The sequence below is a fragment of the Gavia stellata genome, chromosome 12 (genome assembly GCF_030936135.1).
Source record: "Gavia stellata isolate bGavSte3 chromosome 12, bGavSte3.hap2, whole genome shotgun sequence".
Classification (NCBI taxonomy): domain Eukaryota; kingdom Metazoa; phylum Chordata; class Aves; order Gaviiformes; family Gaviidae; genus Gavia; species Gavia stellata.
In genome coordinates, this window is record NC_082605.1 from 9,277,222 (window position 1) to 9,303,743 (window position 26,522).

The 26,522-nt window shown below is 40.8% G+C and overlaps 1 protein-coding gene across 4 annotated transcripts; it reads right to left on the bottom strand.

Moving 5' to 3' along the window:
- Positions 1 to 390: 390 nt before the first annotated feature.
- On the bottom strand, positions 391 to 25,796 carry TKT (transketolase). 4 transcript variants are annotated; one of them, XM_059823132.1, is made up of 15 exons: positions 25,673 to 25,710; positions 22,067 to 22,108; positions 20,101 to 20,218; positions 18,396 to 18,509; positions 17,655 to 17,752; positions 15,815 to 16,006; positions 14,862 to 14,980; positions 12,940 to 13,133; positions 12,186 to 12,350; positions 10,770 to 10,926; positions 7,219 to 7,349; positions 5,777 to 5,860; positions 5,504 to 5,597; positions 3,725 to 3,847; positions 391 to 676 (listed from the first exon to the last, which is right to left on the bottom strand). In XM_059823132.1, the coding sequence occupies exons 3-15, from the start codon at positions 20,182 to 20,184 to the stop codon at positions 489 to 491; spliced, it is 1,743 nt and encodes a 580-aa protein (XP_059679115.1). In that variant the 5' UTR covers positions 20,185 to 20,218; positions 22,067 to 22,108; positions 25,673 to 25,710; the 3' UTR covers positions 391 to 488. The 4 variants fall into 4 exon arrangements, with proteins under 4 accessions (XP_059679115.1, XP_059679113.1, XP_059679116.1 ...); XM_059823130.1 differs by lacking the exon at positions 22,067 to 22,108 and having other exon boundaries at positions 25,673 to 25,796; XM_059823133.1 differs by lacking the exons at positions 18,396 to 18,509; positions 22,067 to 22,108 and adding an exon at positions 24,355 to 24,362 and having other exon boundaries at positions 20,101 to 20,192; positions 25,673 to 25,796.
- Positions 25,797 to 26,522: the final 726 nt, after the last annotated feature.

Here is a 26,522-nt window from a genome sequence, read left to right on the forward strand (position 1 = left end):
GAAGAACTCTGCTTTCACCAAACTCCCTTCAAGACAGGATTTTAATCTTCAGCAGTAAGTTGGACCAAACATGGCACAATAGTTACTCGAGTTGCTCCAGGCTACAACGCCCAACATCCATTTCCCTGCTGAAGCACAGCCTGAGCAGACCTTCAGTGAACACCCAATCACTCCCATGCCAGAGCTCACAGAAGGGAAGCTAAGCTGCAAAGCAGAAAATGCTCCTGCTATATATACAGCAGGCAGACGAAGTGCTGCTGCCCACAAATTGTTACATAACCTGAAGGTTTTTTCAATGACTGGAAACATTCAGATGTTACCCCACTGCACAAAACCCCACAGAGAAAAAAAAAGAGATTAAAAACCAGAAGGTTTTTTAAGCTGGTATTTTTATTAGAACTCTCTACACAAAGCACCTTTGCCTGCCTTAAACTTACAGTACTTCTCTGAACATTGCTTTTCTGTAACACAGCACAAGATGCTTCAAACTACTCCGCATTTCTTGATTTGGACACTGCCACCTTAACAGCTTGCACAATGGCATCCTTGTCAATGCCAAACATCTTCAGGAGCTCGGCTGATTTCCCGCTGCGTGGTACATGAGATACAGCCAAGCGATTGACTGTGATTCCAGGCTCACCCACTACTGCAGCGCACACTGCTTCTCCAATGCCACCTATGAAAAAACAGTCAAACACGACATACATCTGTAGGCTTCAACAGGCAACGAACGTATAGATTGCACGTATACCTGATTCAAAGGTCCATGCAAGTTAAATCCACAATTCTCACGTTTACAAGAAACATCAATCACAATGTATGTTTGAGTTACCCATTTGTGAAATGAAAACAATTCCCTACTTCAAAGGCATTCTGAGGACAACCAGCCTGACACTTCTGAAGCACTTACAAATTGGCAGTACAAAACCACATACCTCTGAAGGGCACAGAACTGTCAGGAAGCCCTCACCACTTCAGCATCAACCACCGAGGGCCAGGTTTAAAAATATATTTAGACCAAGGAGTATTTCCAAGTGTACTTAATGTGCTGAAAGTCTTAATTCCCACCAATCTTAACAGCATTTAAGAGCTCCATCTTTTCACAATGCCTGTACATGCCGCTAGGCACCTCTCTGAGTTATGTAATATATTCACAACCTTTGCTTAGAGCTCAGCTCAGACTGAATCACTATCAGTCACAGGGACAAAGGATGCAACAGAGAATTGTGTGGTGGCAGGAGAGACACTGGAAGCAGGAGTACTAGGGAAGAAGAAAACACAGGAATAGTGTTAAGAGCATGTGCTCTGAGATCTGGCAGGAGAGACACCTTGGTGCTGCACTTCAGTTAGGGTGTATCCCGGAACGCAGGGCTTTTCACAGCTCCGGGCATAGTGTGATTTAACAAGTCAAACTTAGCCTCCAGCCAGAGGCACCTCCTTGGATGCGGCCGGTAAGATCAGCCTGATGTGGGCTTGCAATGCATTCAGGCTTGTGATGTGCGTACACTTGACCTTCCTTGATTGCATCACACAGAGAAAGCTGTGCCAGTGTAAATCGCATGTTCATCACCTCAGAGTGTGATGATTTTGCCGTCTTGCAAATCTGCAGTAAAAATATTTGTCCAGAGTTCAAGGATAAGCTAGAAAATGATGAGGCTCAGCGACACTATCACCATCCATAGTCTGGAACAAAAGTACGGTGTAACCAGCACTTATGGTAATAACAGATCACTTCAGATACCTGGCAAGAGTGATGCTTCACCTTAAAGTAGGATAATATTCTCATATTATCTACTAATTTCTATTAGTAGATATCTACAACATCTACTAATGCCATAGTTCACAGCTGCCTCTCTGCTAATCTCTCTGTCTCCCCCCACAAGGAGCAAGTCTGACATGCAATTCACAACAGCTGCTCTCTGTTTGCGTATGGTCTCCTCTTCACAGGACATGTTTGCACAAGCAAGCCCCTGAAAACCTGTGCAAAAAAGGCATGTCAGAGAGCAAGTGGCAGCAGATTATGGAGTCAACTCCAGCTGGCAGCCAGTCACAAGTGGTGTTCCCCAGGTCTCAGTACTGGGGCCGGTCTTGTTTAATATCTTTATCAATGATGTGGATGAGGGGATCAAGTGCACCCTCAGTTAAGTTTAGAGACAACACCAAGTTGGGTGGGTGTGTTGATCTGCTCGAGGGTCGGAAGGCTCTACAGAGAGATCTGGACAGGCTGGATCAATGGGCCAAAGCCAACTGTATGAGGTCCAACAAGGCCAAGTGCCGCATTCTGCACTTGGGTCACAACAACCCCATGTAACCTTACAGGCTTGGGGACGAGTGGCTGGAAAGCTGCCCAGCGGAAAAGGACCTGGGGGTGCTGGTTGACAGCCGGCTGAATATGAGCCAGCAGTGTGCCCAGGTGGCCAAGAAGGCCAATGGCATCCTGGCCTGTATCAGAAACAGTGTGGCCAGCAGGAGTAGGGAGGTGATTGTGCCCCTGTACTTGGCACTGGTGAGGCCGCACTGTTCAGTTTTGGGCCCCACACCACAAAACAGACATTGAGGTGCTGGAGCATGTCCAGAGAAGAGCAAAGCAGCTGGTGAAGGGTCTAGGGAACAAGTCCTATGAGGAGCGGCTGAGGGAACTGGGGTTGTTTAGTCTGGAGAAGAGGAGGCTGAGGGGAGACCATATCGCTCTCTACAGGTACCTGAAATGAGGTTGTAGTGAGGTGGGTGTCAGTCTCTTTTCCCAAGTAACAAGTTACAGAATGAGAGGAAACAGCCTCAAGTTGCACCAGGGGAGGTTTAGATTGGATATGAGGAAAAATTTCTTCACTGAAAGGTTTATCAAGCATTGGAACAGGCTGTCCAGGGAGGTGGTTGAGCCACCATTGCTGGAGGTATTTAACAAATGTGTAGACATGACACTTAGGGACATGGTTTAGTGGTGGACTTGTTAGAGATAGGTTAATGGTTGCACTCCATGATCTTAGAGTCTTTTCCAACCTAAATGATTCTATGATTCTAAATAAAACCCTGGCACAGAAGCTGGAGGAGTCTTACAGAAACTATTCTGCTTCTCCCAAGAGGCATTTTATCTTAAGATTTACTTGGGAATCATCTTAGAAATTCCTTCTTGCATGCATCATGCACTTTTTACCCTAGCTTAAGAACGCTACCATATAGCAGCAACAGATTCTGAAATAGCCTGTAAGCAGGTGAAATGAAGGAACAAAAAGAAGAGTCCATTGAGGATGTAAAGTGCTCTGGCTCTTCACAGATATGCTCTTTTATAGTAGTGGAGAAGAAAGAAAAAGGAATTTATCCCAGAGTGACTGTAGAAACTGCCAAAACCATCTGCTTTCAAGCAACCTGGAATCAAGCTTTTGGACACAAGGAAAGCTTATGAAACCTGCACAGCAGCAGGAATTTACAATTTCAATGGGCACAAATGAATCAAGACTTCACTTGGACCAAGCATACAGAAGGGCACACAAGGCCAAGTTAAGCAGAAAGGCAGCCCTGATTAACCTATTACATCTTAGGAAACTTTCAACCCTCAGTGTCATCTTATAATCGTGATAGCAACAAAAAAGGCTAAAACCTCTCTTTTGCTTTAACTGAATGACAGCATCAGGTCCCATACTTCTCTCTCAGGTCAGGAGAAACTGTGAGCTTTCAACCCCTGGGAGACAACTGTGTGGGCTGTGACCTCCTGGACCCAGCTCACCTTCATGGTAATGGTCCTCAACTGTAACGATTCTGCCCTTGGTCGCTCTTGCATTTTCAAGTATTGTCTTCTTATCCAGGGGTTTTATAGTGAAGGGATCAATCACACGGATGAAGATTTTTTCTGCAGAAATAGAATGAATTTGGTTGGACTTGATGATCTTACAGGTCTTTTCCAACCTTAGTGATTCTGTGATTCTGTGAAATGATTTGCAACATGAATTTGGAGAATGCAAGAACCCAACCAACCCTATTTTTTTTATGTATTATTTATTCATGCACCTTGTGAGATAGTAATATCCATCCATTCCACAGACAAAACTCTTGAGGCAGAAAAGCCTTGGATAAGTGACTCAAGGTCACTAGGAGGGCCCGTCAGCAAAACAGTAATCTAACTGGCCTTCCTGCAGGTAAGAGCGGAATCTAGTCACCAGGAAATCCTTCTTATTCAGACTGTCAACCACTATTTTTTGTTCCAGACTTTATTTTAACTTTATTGTCAAGGCAAGCACAACCTCCTCCTGCTTCTTCGGTCTGTAGGCATTCTGAATTCTTCATTGCAGGCTGCCCACCTATCACGTATGTCTGTTTGAACAGCCCCAACCCTGATCGTGGCACCCTTAAGGTTAGCACCAAAACCAGAATTTGTCCTGTCATCATAAGGCAGGCCAAGATTGCTTGTTAAAGCTACGTACAAATGGCGACTGTTTATAAAGAATAGCAAATTACATGAGGTTTTGTCTGATCTTGGCTAGCTGAACACTGAGTCAACTCTTTATCATACATAAAGAAGCCCTATGTTATGTTGACAGTTTTGTGACTGAAGGCTCTTTAGTGGCCAATACATTTTAGGTATTAGACACTGCCTCCACACTAAGGTATTACCTCTCCATAGCTGGTTATTCACACTTCAAGGTGAACAGAACATTGCAAAGCATGGTAAATGCAGAAAAATAACAATAGCTCTGAAAATAAGACTTTCAAAATGTCCTAAGCCTGATGGCTCAAGGTCATGACAAAATATCTGTCCACCTAGACACAGCATACAAAGCTACCCATAAGCCACAGGCAACATTAATTGTATTATCTCTTACTATTTGTAATCTCTTCCTGGGCGTAGGCTACTGACTCACAGATGGATTTTTGACGGTTTCTTTCTCTTCTTATTTCATTGAAGGCTTTTTATCTTCGCTGTGAGATGTCAGTGCATTTGAGCACCATCACAGAATCATTGCCTCCCATGCTAGTTAGAAGTTGATACATTCATTCAAAAAAACCAAGTTAGCAGTGAACCATATCTACACAAAGGCACTGCATATCAACAGCACTGTGTAAGAGCACGCACAGTTGCTGTGGCTCAGCTGACAAGCTGTATTTTGTTAACTGGCCCCAGCCTGATTGCATTCTATTGTGTTGGTACCCTAGCCCCACCCCAGACAATATACCAAGGAAGGATCATTCCTGCTTCTTACACACTGCCTTTAAGATTCTGCCTGCAGGGCACTTACAGACAGATTAGCAATTCTAAGGAGACTTTGATCTGATCAGTTTGGTAATTTTCATGACTACTAATGCTGCTAAGCTAACTAAAACCTACTCAATTAGGCAAGATTGGCAGATGCATACTATGTTGCACTGCTTAACAGGCGACCACCTCTCTGTAACATTTTAATTAATGTTTACCAGTACAAAGGGTGAGCAGTTAGGCTGCGTGGTATCGATTTTTTTGCTGTGTTAAATGATAAAAAAGGAAAAAAAAAAACCACCATAATCTGATCACCTTTTCTCAGCTGTTCTGCTGCAGCCAGAGCCTCATGCAGAGTGACTCCTGCTCCAATCACAGTCACTTGGTCATCCTTACTCTTCAGAACCACCTGCAAAAAAATGTTTCCATATATTTTTAACAATAAATCTTATTGATATTTCTAGCATTTCTGGAGATTTTATTAAAAAGATCAAATCTCTGGCATTGGAATGCTTTAGAGGGAAAGGGGCTTTTATAGGAGGAACTTTGCATATTTTTTCTGATTCTATTTATCTGGACAATATTTACCTTCGCCTGTCCAATATGGAAGTCCTCATTGTTGTTGTAAATGACAGGATTTTCAGGACGACTAGTTCTTATGAAACAAATGCCCTGTTTCCGAAGTAAACATGTTATAAGTTACAAAACCAGAAAGGTGCTGACATTCTAGTTTGTAAACCCTATGAAAAAAATACAGCAAAACGACTTTTTCTATTTGTTTGGTTGTCACCCTTCTATGTTACCTCCAGTTCTACTGAGTAAACTTTTCTATGCACCACCCCCTCCCCCTCAATTCCCATTAGTCCTTTTTCAATAGCTGGTTGTTTCAGACATTACAATACAGTTAACGTCTTCTTAGAGCACGCTGATAACTTACAATTTTCTTTCTGATTCCAAGATCTTTGTTTCTCTTTTGTTCTCTTGTGGAAATGGAGAATCCTACTTGAGTTAATTAGAATCTTAGAACTTTGCCATACATGTGCAAATTTTACTCTAGCGACTTTAAAGCAAAAGAAGAAATGCTCAGCTGAAAGCAAGGAAAAATGCTTTCCATCAGTTAATGTTCAGATGCCCTTCCAAAAGAAGTTACAAACAAGTATTCAAATCTAATCTCTCCCTCACACTACCTTACACTCCCTTCCCTCCCACCACCATCTTTTTTCACAAACCACTCATCACATTTGTTACACAACAGATTACCACACTCCTTCACTTAAAAGCTGTACTAGCAAGACTGAATTTTTTTCAGATTATTTGCTCCTTTCTCAAGGTAAATTCCTATGGCAGCAAAAAGTACCACCAATCAAGGAGATGATCCAATGATGTTTGACCATTACTATGTCAAATTAACTGAAGGTAAGAGAGATCAGAAACTCTGTCACAGCCACATGGGAAGTCTTAGTCATCTTCAGCCACAGTCCAATTTAACTGCAATCCATCACTGGCAACAAAGGAGCAAAAGACGACCAGTGAGACTGTCAACTAGCATAAGCCCCAGCTCTCAGTATCTCCAAAAGATGTAGACTGTCTTGGACTAATAGAGGACCTGAGTCCTGAGCTTTCATGTCCAGGCACTTGATGATCAAAATCCTCAAGATAAAATTTACTTTCGACATCCAGCTTCAATTTTGACCCCAGAGATATACCAGGAGTGTACTTTCTGTAAGTTTGCTAAAGACCAACAAGTGAGTTACACTTGCCCTTATTTCTGAGCCAATTTAGACCCAAACTGCAATCGCTGTGTAATCATTTACATCTCCTCAAATCTGGCCCACAGCATTCCAGACTGTTCATTCTGCACTAGCCTGGACAGAATGTCTGCAACCTTTCTATGCAAAGAAAACATCACGCTGCCACGCTGGAGCCTTTGAAAGAATTTATGTGGGTAAAGACATGCAAGAAACATGCCAGAAGCAACAAAAGAAATAAAAAAAAATTATTCTCTGGCTCAGAAATACTGTGATGCAAACCTTGGTGTTGGCAGCTATTTCCACTGCTTTTTCAGTGGCTACAGCATCACTAGGGTAAAACACAGTGGCACTGGGAACAGCCCGGAACATGCACAGATCTTCCAGTCCCATCTGAGATGGCCCATCCTCACCTAGAAGAATTAAACCAGGGTTATGAAAGAGTAAGTGCACATTTTTGGCAATCCCTCAGTATAGCAATGAGGTTCGATGTAAACCAGAAAAAAGTATAAAATCAGGCACACATAGGACATGCAAGTCTACCTGCTTGAGAAAAGAATCATCTTCTCTTTAAACTTGGAACCATCTAAACAGTAAATAAAGATAGAAAGAGACTAAAAAGAAAGAGAACTGGGGTTAAAAAGAAAAAAATAGAAAATAAAGTGTAACAATAAAACAACACAAAAGTAAGACAACCAAAGTAGGAAGGGTACAGATACAGAAAGAGGGTCACAAGGTATCTGAGCATCTTCAGATTTACATGTACTGAGGCTGCACAAGCAAAATTTATACTTGTCAATAGTGTTCCCCTAGATTTAAACTGCTGGAAATGTGAAAGAATTGCATGTGTTCCATCAGAAATGGAGAGTGCACTTGGTACAACTACTCTCAAATTCTTAGGCTCACTTCAAGATTAAATGAAGGGTATGTATTTTTCAACACTATAAAAAGTCTTTTAAAGAGCAATAGGGCATCCGTGTTGTTAATTTAACCACTCAAGCGCCTTATGGCATAAACTGCAGATCTATAAAAAAGAATCGTTAACCAGAACATCTGCGGGATGCCATGGCTTTCCATAGTTAAAGAAACAACCACCACAACACCCCCCGCCCCCAATGACCTTATGTAATGGTGCTTTGGGAATGGCACTGTTCCAAACTAACCATGCAGAGTTCTGAATCCAGTCATGTCACAGCCTGCAGAGCAGAAGCAGGGCAATAAGCCTTCCCACATGCACCCACTACCTGTTACTCAAGAAGGACGAGTTCACGAGGAAGGAGTAGAGCGTTTTCATAAGAGCAGCGCAAAACTCTGAAGAACTTTAAACATGTTAAAGAAATCAATCATTGAACTCTGCCACTATACATTACTAATAAAGTAAGCACGAACCAGGAAAAGAGTGTCTTGGCTTTCAGTCATGACATGAAAAAAATTCTCAACATCACAGTTTCTAAACCTGTATGGACTCTGACTGAATGAGTGGGATCTTGGTGGGCATTTTCCTTTTCTAAAATGCACTCAAACAATGTATACATAGAAGAAAATTGAAATTATGAAGAACAAAATTAACAGGTACCTGAATCAGAATCCTACCCAAGGTAAAGAGAGTACTCATGCTTGTCCTGCTTTTGCTAACATGGTGCAAATAATACCAGCATTCACAGTTCATACTAATAATTTACAGACTAGCACTAAGTTGAGTTCGGCCCGAAGTGCATCTTTACGAAAATCTCGATTTACATGGGTTTAGAGTAACATAGATCAAAAGAGAATAATTTTCAATTGCATCTGCAAAACCTACATTCATAGCTTAATAAAAATGCGAGTGCTTAATATGAACAGTATCAACTGTCTAGACAACTGATATTTCTATTTTTGACACATGTATACTATGATTTCTTTCCCTATATGTTCAGTTTGGAAAAATACAGATTTTCCATTATTCTCTTATAACCTTGAAAACGTATTTCATGTCTCATTAGATGTTTTGGTCCCTCAGTAACTATTGGTCTAGAAGTGAACTTAGTACAAGTTCAGAAGGTCATTGTGATAGTTATTTCTCATAAATTTAATGGGTCCAAATTTCAATGCAGCAAAAGCCCAGGTCTACCTAGAATTGTGGACATAAAACTTCAATTTTCACCACAGATCCAGTTAGGATTCTGAATTGCATGCAGGCCCAAAGTTTTAATAGGAAGTACACTTAATTCATACCCTTCAATTTAAAATTGAATTTTCTAACAGCTAAAGGATTTCTCTGAATTACTTTTTTTTCCACAACTTGGTTGCAAAACTTTGGGTTCAAGTTATTTTTTGAAAGTCAGAGTTGAGGCCTTAATTAGATTTGTAACTCAAACAACTTTATAGATCTAAGTATGCACTTCACAATCACAGCTCCCAGCAGAACATTTCAAGGGCTGAAAATTGAAACTTGGAAGTGTACTTCTAGGAGACAAGTCAGGTAACCTAAAGGAGTTTTATCTTCTTAAATGAGCAAAGACCAAAGCTAATTGGCTTTTGCACCAATGCCCTTTGCTGCTTGCTGAAAGACTTAAACTGGATTGAACTAGACTACGATGAGGTGGGAGGACTGATTTTAAAAAGAAAAGAGGCTTGTAATAGAATCTCTCCCTTAATGACATACACAAGCCATAATCTGATACACTTTACTTACAGTCTCCACTACTAAAGCATACTCTATACCACTGCAAGTTAAGCTTGAGGTTTTGGATGAGACTACACGCATTTATGAAGCATCCTTAAAGCTTTACCAACATTACAGGTCAAACTAACTATTTTGCTTTAAATAAAAACCCCAACCCTCCTCCAAACCAAACTGCTAGCCAAAACTATTAAATAAACTGAAAAACTGATGTATGCAGAGAGCCTTAATTCACTACCCCTATCAGTTCGCCCTCTCTTTCTTTTCCCCTATAAATACCTAGCAGTTTTTCAAGCATGAATGTCTACTGGCATTTTCCTTCTTGGTATGCAAGTCTGCTCCTGTTTTCATGGGTGATGTCTATGCATTTAATTAAAAAAACAAAACTCCCTTCCTCCCTCAAACCAAAAATCAAACCCCAATATGATCTGACATGTACCAAACAGTTATGATGGGAAGCGAAGACCAGAGAAGGTACTGCCAATTTCCTGAATTACGTAACACCTTCACAGTTCCTGTTTCATTAGTACTTTGAGGTTTCGGGGTTTTATTTTATTTTTTTTTTTCAATCAACATGTTAATTGCTTCAGTAGTAAGAAATACTAAGATAAGTTGAAGCAATTATTTCAAATTGGTGATCTTCAAAGGCATAATAAAACAAAAATATTTATCCCTTGTAAAGTGTTTTTGAGATTGGTGGACAAGAGCATCTCTGCAAGAATAAGTGCCATTAGTTTCTCATTTTAGGGACTGAGAAACAAAGGTACAGTAAGCACATGACTATTCTCATCACAGAGGATGTCAGTTGCAAAGATAGAAAGGAACTTAAGCACCTCACTTTCAATCCCATCCCTTTATATCACTCTATACTTGTAGACTAGAAAAGCTTGTAGGTAAAAAATCCTATTTTTATCAGGCCAAACTGATAAAAGAGAAAAAATCAGATGAGCTCATAAAGGTGTGAAAAATCTTTCTCACTTCTTTCCAAATACAACAACGTGTCTGATAAAAGTGAATTGCAAATACGACTTCTTTCTATAAATGGTGCCACTGTTATACCATCACAGCTATATTACTGATTGCCTCCACAAAGCATTATCAGTTTGACTGCTAAGACACTTATCACTAAATGGATGGGACCTGCTGATAAATAAGCCAAGGTTGCCCTTACCAATAGAAACACCGCAGTGCGACCCACAGAGATTGATATTACTCTCGGAGATGGCAGCCATACGGATCTGGTCAAACGCCCGTGTGAAGAAGGTAGCAAAGGTGCTGGCAAAAGCAACAGTTCTGTCACGAGTGGCACAACCAACTGCAATGCTCACCTGAAAAGAGGGAGATTGTACAAGAACAGTGAATTCCTCATTTATCAACTGTTTCCAGGAGAGCATCTGTGGGACTTGCTACCATAAAACTTTAGCAAGAAGCTCTCAATGCAGATTAAAAATCTCTGTCCAGTCCTGCTCCTAATTGTTGGCCTTTCCAAAAAGGAAAGAAGGCAACTTACTCTCCCAGTATCTACCCTCCAGCATCTCCTCTGCTCCTTGCCTCAACTGCTAGCTGTTATTGTTGATCCTTACTGGCAGCTTCTTTTCTTTACCTGCGCCAAGCAGCCATTCACAGAGTTAAGACTTATCCCCCTCTTTCTTTTCCTGGATTAAAGGCTTACACTTTCAGTCCAAAGGACATGGTTTTACTATCTCCAGCAGACAAAAACTATCATTACTAAGTGGGAATGGATTTACCTGTATTATTTGGACTAGTATTTACCAAAAGGGCCCTTCTTCAGCAAGATGGAAATTAGAACAAGGTCCTTAAGTTGTTTATTGCTACAATTACCCCATACATTTATTTTACACAGAAATCGGTCTGCTCTTCATGGCAAATTTCTCCTAAGCTGATGGAAATCCAAAATGCCCGACTCAAGCTCATGAAACTAGTATAAAATCTGCAAGACACAGTCCATGGGTTCTTTGGTTATAAATCATTAAGGACAACAATAAATTTCTGCCTGAACTTGTGTCTTTAATTTCATTTGCTTCAGTGAATCCATACAGGTGGCAACTGAAGACTCAGTCAAACAGATGAGTTAAAATTATTTTAGTCCTTTCTGTACAAATGTCATGAGGCTAAATTTATTAACTGTTTCTCTGTCCTCATCTTTATACCCCAGTCTAGTGTAGAACTCATGGTCATGTTGTGACATTCCATTTCTTGTGAAGAAAAAAAAAATCCAAAAAAATCTTTTCAGAGTTAAATGTCTACAAATCACACTGGAAAGTATTACTGTTGTTTACATGTTGCCATCTCCTTGTGTTCTGCTGAAACACAGACAATATGACCACAAAAAGAAAAAAAAGAGGGGGATTAGGGAAGAACGATTAGAAGCACTCCTATTGTATTGTATTTGTAAGCTTTTGCCATAGCCTAGTTTTTCCCTAAGAAGTGAGCAAGTCAAATTAAATATCCATGAATACACATATGAAAAGCAAATATTAAACCCTACTCTCTGAAGACTCAGACTGAATGGTCTCAGATCCTGCTGTGTAATACCAGTATTTCATAAAACCAAGAGACCAGTTACCATGTTCTGTTCAGCAATGTAGCACTCAATGTAGCGACTGGGATGTTCTTTCTTAAAAAGCTCTGAGAAGGTGGAGTTCTTTGTGTCTCCATCCAAAGCAATCACTCGATCATTAGCATGGCCCAGTTTTGCAAGTGCAACACCGTAAGCTTTGCGGGTAGCCCACTAAGAAAAGAAAAATATAGGAGTACTGTTATGACTTTCTAGAAGCTTTTTATTTTTTTCATTTTCTTCTTTATCCATGAGTGCATACACATACAATTAAAAACAAAACACAACCAAAACCACTTTAAATGTTAGCATTATCAAAAGTACATATGAGAACAGTGACACAGAAAAGAGTAAACAAACAAAAAAATTACAGTGAAGCATCAGGACACACATCTGAGCTGAAATCAGCTACCAATCCAGCTAGGAAATTTTGAAAATCTCGGTTTCCAGTCATGGAAATTCACTGAACCTTGTGGAGTTTCTTTAATTTTAAATACATGTAAAATAGTTTAGATAATTGATAATAATCACGAAATGAAGAAGAGCGATTTGAGTCTTTATATTTTAAAATATCCTTTCAATACCCAATGAGTTGAATGTCTGTGTGCCACACCACAGAGGTAGGTGTTTACCAAGATACTCAAAATAGGAGAGAAGAGCTGGGTAGCTGAAATCATGGCATGGGCTAACAGAAAACCTCCTGCCATCCATTAAACAGTCTCACACTTCGAAGATATCTGACAAACACTGAAAAAGGGAGTACCTTTTCTCCCACTTTGTAAGTTGGTGGAGATGGCATCTTAATGTTTCTAATATTTACTACAGGTGCATCTTCTTCTGGGAGGGCTGGAGAAAGCTTTTTCTTATTTTGGATTTTGTCATCTATCTCCTGAATGACTTGTTCAGCCATGTTTTTTGGAAGGGGCTTTCCATGCCAGCTTTCCTTATCTTCAACACCTGTGTATTTAAAATTACATCACAAATAAGAAAAATATAAAAACTACTTCAGTTTTCAGCTGCAGAGTTTACCCAGATAGAAGTGCAGCACAGTGCAGCAGTCTAGTATAGTCTTCCAAGGAAGAACTTCCTCATTATTACCACTGTAAACAATTACAATAGTATTCAATTGCATTAAGACAGACATGTTTAAATACATAAAAGAAATAGTAAAATTCCATATATTCCAAACTAGTGATGAAATTCCAGCATCTTCTACTGAAATTTATTTTAAATTGGCACTTAAAAGACCTCAGCCATAAGCGTGTCAAGTAGAAAACAGTAAATCAGTGTGAACAGTTAACACGAAATTTCAACAGTTAGGCCTAAATAAACAAACTCAGCTAAGTTTCAAACAACAGCTAACCAAGCTGTCTAATTCAAACAAGACCTGAAGTTTTACAGCTTTGTTTTAATAGCTTCTGATGACTCTTACCTTTATGCACTCGGCACTAACAGCAAAATTGCCTCTCTGACTGATATGCTGCTTTTCACTGAGTAAGGCACTAAGAATAATGAATTTTGCTTGCTTACTCAGTGAAAAGGAATGAAGATATTCACTCCTGTTATTAATATTTATCTGGTCAGAAAGACAAATTCACAGAGTGCTGCTAAAAGCTGTAGCTGAACAGAATCATGGCAACAACCCCTGACACACTGAACATGCGTTTACTCCAGTCCATGGATACAATGCTTAGTAGCTAGCACACACCTCACTTCCAAGAACCAAAATCATTTTCTTAGCATTAACGTTGTTGAGAAGTATAAAGAGTTTGAAAGACATTCTGCGTGCTATTGCTCAAATGTGCAGCTACACATCTGTCCCCTAGACAAAGACATTTAAGTAAGTTTCACACCATGTGAAAACTACAAGAGGGTCTTAGAGGCACCATGAACTCCAAAATTCAGACAGTTGCTAACCTATGAAATAATTTCTGTGGACTACTGTATCCTGTATCTCAATGAATTACACATCAGAACATATGAAATAACCTGTAGTATGACCAAGTAGCTTATGTACCATGTCCCATGCAGCTTTGTCGAAACTGTAAATGCAGCATCCCTCCTCATTTTCTATGCATTTATACTGCCTGGCTGGTAACAAGCAGACCCAGCTATCAGCAACACAGGGAGCAGAGAGCTCTGTGACAAAGTCACTCCCTTCTCAGAGTAGTCTCTGTAAGTCTAGGGATCAAGAACAAGCCGAGAAGGTTGCCCTCTTTTGCTAGGGCAATTTTCAAGACCAAGTGATATGGCCCAATTTCCCACCTGCCTCCGGCCATCTTCCAGACTAGAAAAGACTTTTTAAAGAGTAACAACTCAAGTACAGCTGACAGCAGAGGAAATCCTACTCTGCAACTGGTGATCTGTAGAAGTCCAGCCAACATGGAAGCACACCTGGCTGGATAATGTGAAGAACTGAGAGCCACATCTTTGCCTGCTTCCAGTGAAGCCTCAATCTAATGTCCTCCGTAAGAAAAGGCAACAAAGGAAAAAACAATAGGGTGAAATTCTGAGCTTTCATATTGTATGGTTGTATGATCAAGTCAAAAAGCTGATAGGATGCCAACCTTTTTCTAATGTATGAAATGTTAAACTTCTATATTGTTTAATGATTGCACCTTTATTGCAGCACTATGTACATATTATTATATACATGTGTATGCAAAGCAATAGATGTTTTATTACCTGATATGCCTCTGCCCTTAAAAGTCTTTGCAATGATAGCCGTTGGCTGATGTTTGGCCTGGCCAAAGGCTTTGCAAAGTTCCTCCACACTGTGTCCATCAACGATGATAGCATGCCAGCTAAGAACACAAACAGATCAACTGTTTCTAAAGGGTTTTAGCATGTGACACTCTCTGGTAGTTACCAATAACAATAATGAATACTAACTTGATTCCAATGCAGTGTCTTTTTAAGAGACCCAAAGTATACCAGAAATATGAACTAGCATTCATTTGAGATCATAAAATATCATAGTCCCTTTTTTATAATGCAAAATGAGTTACAGAGGGATTAACAGCTACTAGCAAAATTCACGGCTCACAGATAACCAAGTTATCCTACATTTCTTCAGACATAATAGCCATTTCTCATCACAAGAGCAAATCAAACACCTAGAAATCAATTAAAAAACTGACAATGAAAGTTGATTAAAGTAATAAAAATGCTCCATCATAACTTGCATGGCTGCTATTGTATCTGACAGGTTTTTATCATGGATTTTTGCATCTACACAGAAATATAAATTTCTAAACCAAGTGAAAGCCAATACACAAAGAATTCTCTTATGAGTAATGGTTTCCATGCCCTTTTTTCCAATTTACTTGCTATGACAGTACATTTGGTCACACAAAGAGTTATAAAATCTGTATTTGATGTGACAAAAACTGCTTTAAGATCCTCTAGCAAATTTATCTGAGTAAGCAGTCCTTTTATTTTTCCTCTAAACAAAATCCTGCCACTTTTAATATTCCTGCTGTACCAATAAAGACGATCATGATCAGGCATTATGGAAGACCATCCTTCTTGGTGATGGTATTCTTTAGAGCTGAAAGCTCATTTGAAAAATTCTGAAAAGCAATTAAAACATACAGTTTAAAGTGGGAGACTATACTGAACTTCTTCCAATCACATACCCAAAGGCTTCACAGCGTTTCTGGTAAATTTCAACATGATGCTGCAGAGGGGCAGGGTCACTTTGTCCAAGACGGTTAACATCAAATATAGCAACAAGATTATCAAGCTTGTAAAACCCAGCAAAGGCCATCGCCTCCCAAACAGAGCCTTCAGATAACTCTCCATCTCCAAGCAGACAATACACTCGATAGCTAGAAGAAATTAAAAAAAAATAAAATTAAGTTTAATGTGTAAGCACAATTAAATCAAAAGCAAAACCCCTCTTAACAATTCGTAGTGAGAATTCACTGCTTTTTCTATCCCAAACTCAACTCCCATTGCTCAATGCATTCACCTCAGGTAACCTTACATAACCTTAGACAAATTAAATTAAAATACTTTTGAGCTGTTACACATGAAAAAAAAAGAGAAATACTGTACTCCTTTTCAAACCTTCATCTCAAAAAAAATCAGGTCTTAAGCCTCCTATTGCAAGGCTTAAATGAACAGGCCCATTAAACACTGTCACTGTGACTCAGCAAGATCACTCACAATGCATGAAAAGTTACTGTCTGCTTCCTCATTCCTACCATATAGTCTCTGGAAGGCCGACCAATAATTTAAATTCAGGAAACTATAAACTGGGATGAAGTCAACTACAGATTAAAGCATGTTGCATAACCAAATTCAGAAAAAAGATAACCAGCATAATATGTCTTCGTAGATTACTTCTCCAAACACTGAAGCTTTTTATTTAGGTAAAACTCAGTAAGAGTACTGCCTCATCTCTATAGAATTTGGCCACTGTAGTTCTCTTTTATTACCACGCTCTTTTGTTTGGATGACAAAGCTTTATAAATGTTTATTACCTATTAAAATGAAAAAATAGTAAATTAGCCTTCAAATATATAATTCTAAAACAAAATAATCAAGATGGCTGTTAGCAATTTTTTTTTTTTTACTAGACATCAAGCCATAACAGACTTTTTATCTGAATCCCACCTGCCTTCAGCTAAATCTGAACTCTGTCCACATAAACTGCTCCCCAGTACTGCATGCAAGACCACCTTTTTCTTTTGTCACGTAAGCACTGGTTAGATTTTTTCCACACGTAGCATCTGCTAACCTCAATTAAAATCAGCAAGTCATCTTTCACAGAAATGATTTCAAGCTAGTGAAGTGTAGGACACATTAACTGGGCAGCCTATGCCCGAATGTACTAGAACTGTCACATAAAATATATCAACTACATCAGGCTATTTTCCTCCTCATACAAATTTGCCTTTAGACATCTACTTTTCTTGTCCACAAAACAGATGGCAGAAGCAGTCATTTTTGTCTCTATGGAGTCGAGTGCCTTTCTGATAACATTTTGAAGCCCTACTTTATGATTCAGTGGTGCTATTATTGACCATAACAGTTCCTTATCTAGATACATTTTCTCCATTATTTGTCATCTGACTTTGAACAGACGCATGTCTAGTTTGCATTTTCCTTCTAAGGGGACACATACCACTCAAAATGGCTATCAATTACTCTCTGGAAGTTAGAGGCTGATCCAACAACTTACTCTCTTCTCTGTTCAGGAACATTGCCTTGCAATGCTGTCAGGTTACAAAAGGAACACACATACGCACTAATTCTTGCTAATCTTTAAATCCTTGGTAGTTTCACTGGCAATGGCTTTGTAATTATCAGACTAGTAATCTATAATTTAAAACCTGAATTTGAGATTACATTTGGGAATGGAGAATAGAATAAAGGAGGGGGTTTTCTTCCTGATCAAGACAAGAATGTGATTTCTTTTCACAAATTTTCCCATTGAATGCCTTTAATAATGAAATATGAAGATGGAATTACCTGGCTCTGTCAAAGAATTTGCCAGTGTATGCCATTCCACATGCAGCACCAAGACCCTGACCAAGTGATCCAGTAGCCACATCAGTGAATGCTTGTCTCTGAGAATAAAAAGACAACAATTATTTTACAGTTAAGAAACAGAGGAACTAAATTCCAGTGCTAGAAGATGGTTCAACATACAAGAAAATTCAGCTTCTCAGCCATTATATAGTGCAAGTCCCTCCAAATCTTGCCCTGTTCCCCTTCCTTCCCTGCAATGCATGTACCTTGATGATCAGTGTCACAAGCTGCCTAGGCTCTCTGACAGGGAACGGTACCTATGGCCCAGGAATTTCTCAGCTATGCCTTGGATGGCAACACTTAAGAATCGATGATTTTGTGTAAGAAAGAAGCAATTTAAACAACTGGCCAGGAATGGAAAGACCAATGAGGTGACCAAACTGGATATAAACTCTTGAAATACCTCAAAGCTTCCAAAAGATGAGAAAAGCTATGCTGGAACTTTATTTTCCTTTAAGAAAAGATATATATAATGACAGACAAGACTGCAGGGGAACTATACTACAACAATAAAAGTCATTTTTACATGTTCATTCAAATGCAGAAGCTGTAAATATCATCACCCTTCCTATAAGTCTGTCTTCCCTGTACTGTAGCTGGCAATCAAGAATTGCTGCAAGATACATCCACTTCTTGTTTTACAGAAAACACCATCTTTTACCCAAGATTATGAGCACTCACTGGTACTGGGTGTCCTTCTAAGGCAGAATCAATTTTCCTCAAGTTCAGTAATTCTGCTTCTTGTAGAAAGCCAGCCTCTGCCCAAACAGAATATAAAATTGGTGCTGCATGACCCTAGGGAGAAACATAAATTTTAAGCAAAGCACAAGTTTCACAATATCCTAGTATCAAGGCAAAATTCTACACAGCTGACAAACCCTGGAATCAGGTTCTTATGTCCACTAAAAATGGATCGAGTTATAAAACACTTTTACAATGCAACATTCACACTGATGCTTGTTTCCAAGTCCCTCATGCCTCTGCTTAGAGCACCCCAGATAGCTGACTACAGTTTAGACAGGAAGAATGCAGTACTCAAGGGCTATTTAGGATGTCCTCAAGAAAATCAACATGGAAGAGTAAGGAGGGCTCTCTCAGCCATGCAGGTCCAATTCCAAAAACTAGTTTTGGTATCCAAATATAAAAGCCTTAATTCAATTTGCTTAGGTACCAGTTTCAAGAACAGAGCACTGTTCACTAAACCAGTAAGCAGATGGATGAGCAAGTGTTACCCCATTAGAACTTCTTCAATACATATGTATTCACGGTATGATGCAGTGAGTGACAACAGGCAAAATTTTGAGCTTTATACACTCAGATCCTTGCGTACAGGTCCAACTGGACAACTGCAAAGTAGTAGTCATCTTCCACCCATGGAGTCATTAGGAGTCAAAAGAGCATGCAGAGGTTTGAAGCCATTTAGCAATTCCAAGCAGAAACTCTGACTAGAGAGGTAAAGCAAACATGAAGAAGCGACTCTCTCTTACTGCTCTACCGCCTCAACATTAGCTGCTTGCTTCTCATCCAATTACTTATTTCAGAATGGCAATCAGAAGCAGCAACAGCAAGGATTTACACCATCAGCTATGCAGCACTATTGTAAGCCACCATGTGAGGAACACACTGACTCAAAGAGGGAACCTGCCTCACTGGACTACTTCATCTGCCATTTTTTACATCATTATGTTTTCTGAAGGCCCCTCAACTGCCTTTATGTCATATGATTGAAAAGTCCCTGTGATTTGCAAGGGCACAATGCAAAAGGGGATAGAAACACTAATGGCCGGTCCAGATTGTGGTTTTATGTGTTTTCTGAACCACGGTGCCTTCAGAAGTTGTATTGACTTTAATATCATACTGGCACAGTAGGAATGCAAACTACTCACTAACCTACCATAACTATTTCATATAATGCTCCCTGAAAAGCTGACAGTAATTAGGGCACATTGTGACATGATTGCAGGCATAACAGCATGGTTGCATTTAACAAGTAGAACACAAAAGCTAACTGCAACTTACTTGTTAGAAAATTGGTTATGCCCAAATAAAACAGACATTAATATTTCTTGATATATTTTATAAAGAATATAGTAACATATATTATTAATATTAGAACAACTTAACATAGTGAAGTTAAGACTTATCAAGACACATTATACAGACACTTTTTAATTATTTTTGAGTTATGCTACAACTTAACTCAACCAGCTTTTATTTGTCTTTCTGAAGTAGACAAATTCCAAGCTCTCAAATACTTCCAATAGACTTCTGTGTAGATGCAAGCATAAGTAAGCATAAGTCAAGGAAGACAAGTCGATTTAATTTACAGACAGACAGCTCTTTACTTGCAGACTGCAACAGTATAGCATACCAATTATTATTTTACCTTTGAAAGAACAAACCGGTCGTTGCTGGCGTTTCTGGGATCTTGCACTTTGTACCTCATGGTATGGAAAAACAGCACAGACATAATCTCTGCTGCACTGCAACATGATGTAGGGTGGCTACAAGTCAAGACAGACCCAAGATTACCACTTCTCATTATTGTTTGCTCAGGACCATATCTTTAAAATACCACTTTACCAGTCCCCGACTCCTCAGCATTGAAACATACAGTCTTAAATGTTTTTGATAACCCACTCCACCTGCCATTACCCCAATGCCAATTAGTTGTACTTTGAGACAAAGGGAGCTTTCTCATCTAGTTGAAGTGGATGTTACAAGATAGGCCCTGGTGACAGCTCAAGGAACATATCTTTTAGAGCTCTCTGTTCTTCTCCATGCCAAGGAACACCACCCTAATCGGTGACTGTGAAGCACAGCAAGCAGTATGACCCTCTGCCTGAAATCACGCTCTACTGATTTATCTGATGGCAGAAATTCACACTGATGCAGAGGAAACAAAGACAGCTTTCCACAGTACTTTAGGCACTCACAGAGTGAGGCATTAAAAGTGTTGCATCATGACTTGTCCAGGCCCCATTGCACAGGCAGGGATTGGTAAGGCAAGGTTAACAGTTGCGGAAAGTTCTGGAACATTTAGAACTGTATAACATAGGTACCATTTTATTTCACCATGTTAGAGCTGATAGAACTAGAATTCTGATTTCTAAAGAGGGCATTAAATAATACAGTTCTTGTGTTGCATCTTCTACTGGAACTGGACACAGAAATTTACTGTCTCCAGTGAACACCCAGATACACATTGTAAAATACGAATTTGCTTAATCTTTGGCCAAGAGAGGAACCAACATTTTCTACATTTACATGTATATCAACTTGAAATATTGAACTAGTTGGTTTATCAAACATTCATAAGTATCTGGGATAGTCTCTAGCATTGAACTATCTGGGATGACTTTTGCAACATTTTTCAACACCAGCACAAATCAATACTTCAACTATAACTTGCCTTAGAAATACACAGGTCCATTTCAGAAGCAACTATGCCATACAGTACCAACAAACAAATATAAAGTTACATGTAAAGGGTTATTTCCAAGTGGCAAATATTGAGTTATTCCAAGACAATTTCATTTGAAGACAATTTCATTTGAAGTCCAACAGAAGGGCATACAATTACTTTCATCTATCTATATTACTCTAATTTAAATAATGATCACTGTAGTTCTTATGCACCTTGAAGGGATGGCACTACTTGACCACTTGAGGGTATCAACCCTGGCTTTTCACTTGTGATAAAGCTTAAAAGGGGTAAAGGGGCTCTTTAAAAACCTTTATTGAGTGTGGAAAGTAGCATTCTTCAGATTTTACTGATGTAAACAGGATCATTCTTGACATCAGTGGTTGCTACTGAAGTCCAGGAAAGTGAATGATGAACAGTAAGAAGGTTATGGCTGCAGAAATCTGCACTAGCTTTGAAAATAATTTGCAGTCTCATCTCACCTTCTCTTCTACCAGCATTTACTTTTCATCTTTACACAATACTCTTAAAATATTTGACCCTACTTGTAAAATAGGACAAACTTGCTATGAAAGTGTCACATTTCATTTCCCACATGTACATTTACCATGCATGTTAGGATTAGACAACACTTTCACTAGAACTTTAATCAGAATATTCTTTTCTGGTAGTAGTAAACCTTCCCTCCCAACAACCCCAACAGTGCTGTAATAAGAGAATAAAAACATGCAATACACTAGCAAAATATGAATTACTGTTAGTGTCCATCCCTTAGTAAGTACTCACACACAGGGAACCAAAAGAATTAGCTTTAAACCATGGTTCAAACATATTAGTAAATATTTATGTATAAGTTAATCAATAAGCCTTACATGCTTGTTTAAAGCTTTCATTCCTTTAATTTTATTAACTTTATACTTAACCATACTTCTATGAACTCCTGGTCTTGATAAAAAAAGTTTTAAACAACCTAAAATGGTAGCATGTGGAAATAAAAAAGGTAGAAAAATTTAATAAATTACCTGAAAATTGGAAAAAAAGTATTGTTAAAACTACAGGTTAATTAAATGACTTCCTACTAACAGAAATTACCCGAAGTTTAACTACATATTGAATACCAGAAATCATTCTAAAATCGACTACACAATTTTCTTTAAATACAGCCATCTTAACTACATCTACTGGTTTTCTATTAGCTCATACTTTTTCTAATAAGTTCTGTTAAAAGAATTCCTTGTTAAGCCTAGCAAAGTGTATTTGGATTACTTGTACAAGGGGAGAAAAAACCACAAGTCATCGCTACTATTCTCACACAATCTTCCACATTTCATTCCTGACTGATGAACAACCTAGAACTTTGCCATGCTGGTCCGATTAACATGCTTCTCTGCCAGATAGCTTCTACTGAAGAACTGCATTAACTTTGAAATACAGCCCTTTAGTAGTAAACCAAACCAAAGTACATTAGAACACTGAAATCCTGGATCCACACAAATCAAGAGTAAAATAATTATTCCAGTGTAGTTTTGTGGGGTCTTTTTATTACTCTGCATCAATTTAATTAGCTCCATCTACACGCGTCTACACATTTCAACTAAAAAGAATAGTGGTGGAATGTTAAAACAGAACACTGAGTGAAAGACAAAAGATAAAAAAACTGAAGGAGAAAATAATCTCCAAGAAGTGATCATACCACATGTTATGAAACTTAACTGCCTCTTAAGAAACTCTTGCAATTTTCACTTTTAAGAATGTAACCATCTAATTCTAGGAAGCCAGGCACTGTTTCAAAACTGCAGAAATTTATCGTTAGCTACAAAAGAGACTTCACGGGTTTTGATGAAAATGTCTGCACTACTTATCTAAAACAAAAACTTCTTCCACGCCCAAAAGCAAGTATGTTCAATCTTTACAACTAACTGAATCACATTTTTTCCCCACCTAAGGCATTTTAAGCACAAAATTTTTTTTGCCAGTTCACTGAATTTTTCCACTACAGTTGGTAAAGTACTCAAAGTGATATGTCTGAGCATCTTCAGGATCAGACTACTTGATCTTTTAGCTCTTGTCCAGGCAAAGGCTGTACTTTATTTAACAAAATTTGGTACAAGTAAAGACTGCAAGAACTGGTGTGTCAGATCTACCATGGAACTACTTGTGTTGCAATATATGCCACAGTTTACAGAAATTACTTCCTTGAAAGAAGCAGGCAGGTCCTGTTTTGTTTGAAGTGCTTTTATTGCAAGTATTTCCTTCAGTTTTACAAACCACACCTTTAACAAACACAAATTTCCTTAACAAAGTCAATGCAAGCATGATTTTTTTTTTTTATTAACTGTAAGCTTCTATTTAAATTCAACTTGCATTCAAACATCTTTCTACATTCTTAGTGTATACCAGCAATTTAAGCAAAGCTTACTGTCTCATTCAGGTTTTGGAAAACACATTCATAATGTATAGCTGTTTTAGAAATGTATGTGATTTGCCTAATACCGCAGCAGATTCTGAGTGTCTTTTTCTTTTAGGCACATTACTACACCATCATCTTGGTAACCAAATCTTATTAATTAAGAAGATATATGACTTGTCAACAGAATTTTCCCTCCAGAGCCCATCTTTCATAATCTGCTCATTATCAGGTTGTGTAATAATTTCAGACTCCACACAACTCTAGTGCTAGAATAAGCTAGAGTGATTAATGAAATGCCTTTGTGAAAGAAGTACTCGGTATTATAGCATACATGAACCAGGAATAAAAATCTTAAGTAAAACTACTTTTACTGTTTCTTCAGCAGTATGGGGAGAATGGCTTTACCATTGAATTTCATGGGCCACAGAAGAGAAGCAAAGGCTGTAGCAAGATCCTTATTTCTTTAATAGCACATCAGACAAAACAGAGAAATAATTTTATCTGTAGATAAGACAACTGATACCATACATCTCTGTGGTCTGCTTAAAATACACACTAGAAGCTCAAGACTGAAGCCCAAGCTCTGCTAAATAGACTTAGCATAATTTTTCTTACCCACAGTTTCACACAGGCTTGTGTAATGGTGTTTGTACATTGTAGCTTTGGAACAAACGAGGAATTAAAAGAGCAATTGTTGGGTATCCTGTACTTCTCTCTCTAGACTGGACCAAACAAGCTACGGCTTTGTAAAAACCCACTCCTATGACTAGCTGAGAGGTTCCCCATGTCCCAACACTCCATTTTACAGGAAGAACTAAAGCAGCATTTTCATTTGCTGTATGCAAAAGGAACAAGTAAAGTTCAGTTTCTGTATGCTCTGAGAAAGAGCCATGTGAGTTAGCCCATACCAGACACAGGGTGGGGAGTGTAAGGCAATTCAAAGAAGCAGCTTTAAAATATTTTACACACCACATTTCTCCACACAAACCTCAGCATCCAAAGGATCCCTTCAAATTTTTTTTTTTTTAAACAGTACAGCCAGTTTCTAAGAGGTCCAAAGGAGGAAACTGCAACAAGATGGGAAATTAAAAAAAAAAAAAAAGGCCACTCTCTGTGGAAGCTCTCAAATGTATTATTCAAGCAGAAAAAATGGCTTTAATTTTACATGAGTAAAAGCGGATTGTTTGCAGAGATTTTTTTCCATAGGTAAAGCACGATCAAAGGAAGGATAACCCTGGAATCTGCACACATCAGAGCCCACACTAAATCCTGTCCAGAGGCCTGAATAAACTGCCCATTTGAGACCGCGGGCATTTCACAGATAATCCCACTCGGGCTCACTTGAAATTCTGTGCAGAATTAGTTCCAATTGACGGGCACGAAATGAAAAAGAAACCGCTTGCGCCTCAGGCACAAATTCTTTGGTTTTCAGTCCTGCATCAACTTAGCATTCCCGGCCTCTCTCCGCAGTCACAACACCCGCCAGCCCCGGCGACCGACGCGGCCCGCGGCAGTGCGGCTGCCGCCCCCGGGCCGGGCCGGGCCGGGCGGCCTTTGGCCGCGGGAGCCCCACACCTCGCCCGCGCTCCTCGCCCACGGCCGCCATTTCCAGATGCAGCCACCTCCACAAGAAGTAGCTTCGCGCGAAGCCCCCGACGTGCCGGGGGGTCTCGGGCCGGGGGGGGGGCACAGGGGATTTGGCCGCGACCCCCGCGGTATCACCCCTCCCCGACACCCCGCGCTCGGGCTCCCCATCCCCGCGCAGCGCACGTCCCGCCCCGGGGCCGCCTCAGCCCTCCCGCCCAGCCGCGGGAGGCACGGATGGGCCCCCAGCATCCCCGCCCGCTCGGTGTTCCGCACAGCGGGCAGGAAACAGAGACGGGGGGCGGATCTGCCCTCGGCAGACACCGGTGTGTCCCCGGGCAGCGGGTAACGGGCCGAGGGAGCCCAGCACAGCCCCTCCCAGCGCCACCCCGCCTCGGCCTCGCCGCTGAACGGATGCACGACCTGGGATGCGGCAGCGCAGCGCGGCGCGCCGGGGGGGGCGTGCTCCGCGTTCCGGCGGGCGCACCGCGGGGCCGGTCTAGGGCCAAGGCTGGGGCGCAGCCCGCCTGCCTCACTCACCCGGAGCCGGCCGCGGTCGTGGCCTTGATGGAGCTGATGCGGAGCCGGTTTGCCGTGTCCTTCAGGGCCTGCAGGGTCTGCTGGTCGGGCTTGTGGTAATCCTCCATGTGGGCGAAGCAGGAGGGCCGCGGCGGCAGCGGGGCTCGGGCGGCGGTGGCAGCTGGGGCTGGGCAGGGACGGCGCGGCTCCGCGAGGGCTGTGGGCAGCGCGCCTCAGCCGGGCCGTGCGGTGGGGGCGGAGAGAGAGAGAGGGCGGCCGCCCCGCCTCCCGCCTGCGCCGGACCTGCCCGCGCACACCGCCGCGGCCGCCCGCGGGAGGGGCGGGGCGGGGCGGGGCGGGGCGGGGCGGGGAGGGCCCGGGCGGCTCGGCGCGGCCTCGCGGGGCCGCCGGCTCCCCCTGCCGGCGCCAGGAGGCGTCTCTGGTCGCCCGCCCTTGGCCGCGCGCAGGCGCCGTTGGCGCCATTTCCCTCCCCCGCCTGGCAGCCGGTGAGAGGGGGGCGGCGCGGCGGCGGCCCCTCACAGCCGTGCGCAGTAAGTGGGGGGGGCCCTGAGGCCGGGGGGCTGGTAGCCGCCGGGCTTGGAGGAAAGGACTCTAACTCACGTTTTTCCACCACTCACACCCTGTTCGAGAAAGCTCTTTCAGAGGGTTTCCACCTCAAGCGTGCTGCTGTCTGTAGAAGAATGTCACTGCATCCAATGCCTCTTAACAGTAACATTGTTCTTCTACACCGTCAGGAGAAATAGTGACAGAATTGCCCCGTGTGGCCTCCTTTCAAGAAATAATTCATGTTTCTATAATACACGTTTAAAAATTTGGCAAATAAGGAGACTTTTGCATAAAAGATTGACTT

Coding starts and splice junctions, on each gene's coding strand:
- TKT (XM_059823130.1), bottom strand. CDS start 25,779: ATGGAGGATTACCACAAGCCCGACCAGCAGACCCTGCAGGCCCTGAAG. Junction 18,510..20,100: donor ACCGGTTTGTTCTTTCAAAG/GTAAAATAATAA, acceptor GTTTCTCCCTAG/GGTCATGCAGCACCAATTTT. Junction 5,861..7,218: donor AAATAGCTGCCAACACCAAG/GTTTGCATCACA, acceptor CTTCGGAAACAG/GGCATTTGTTTCATAAGAAC.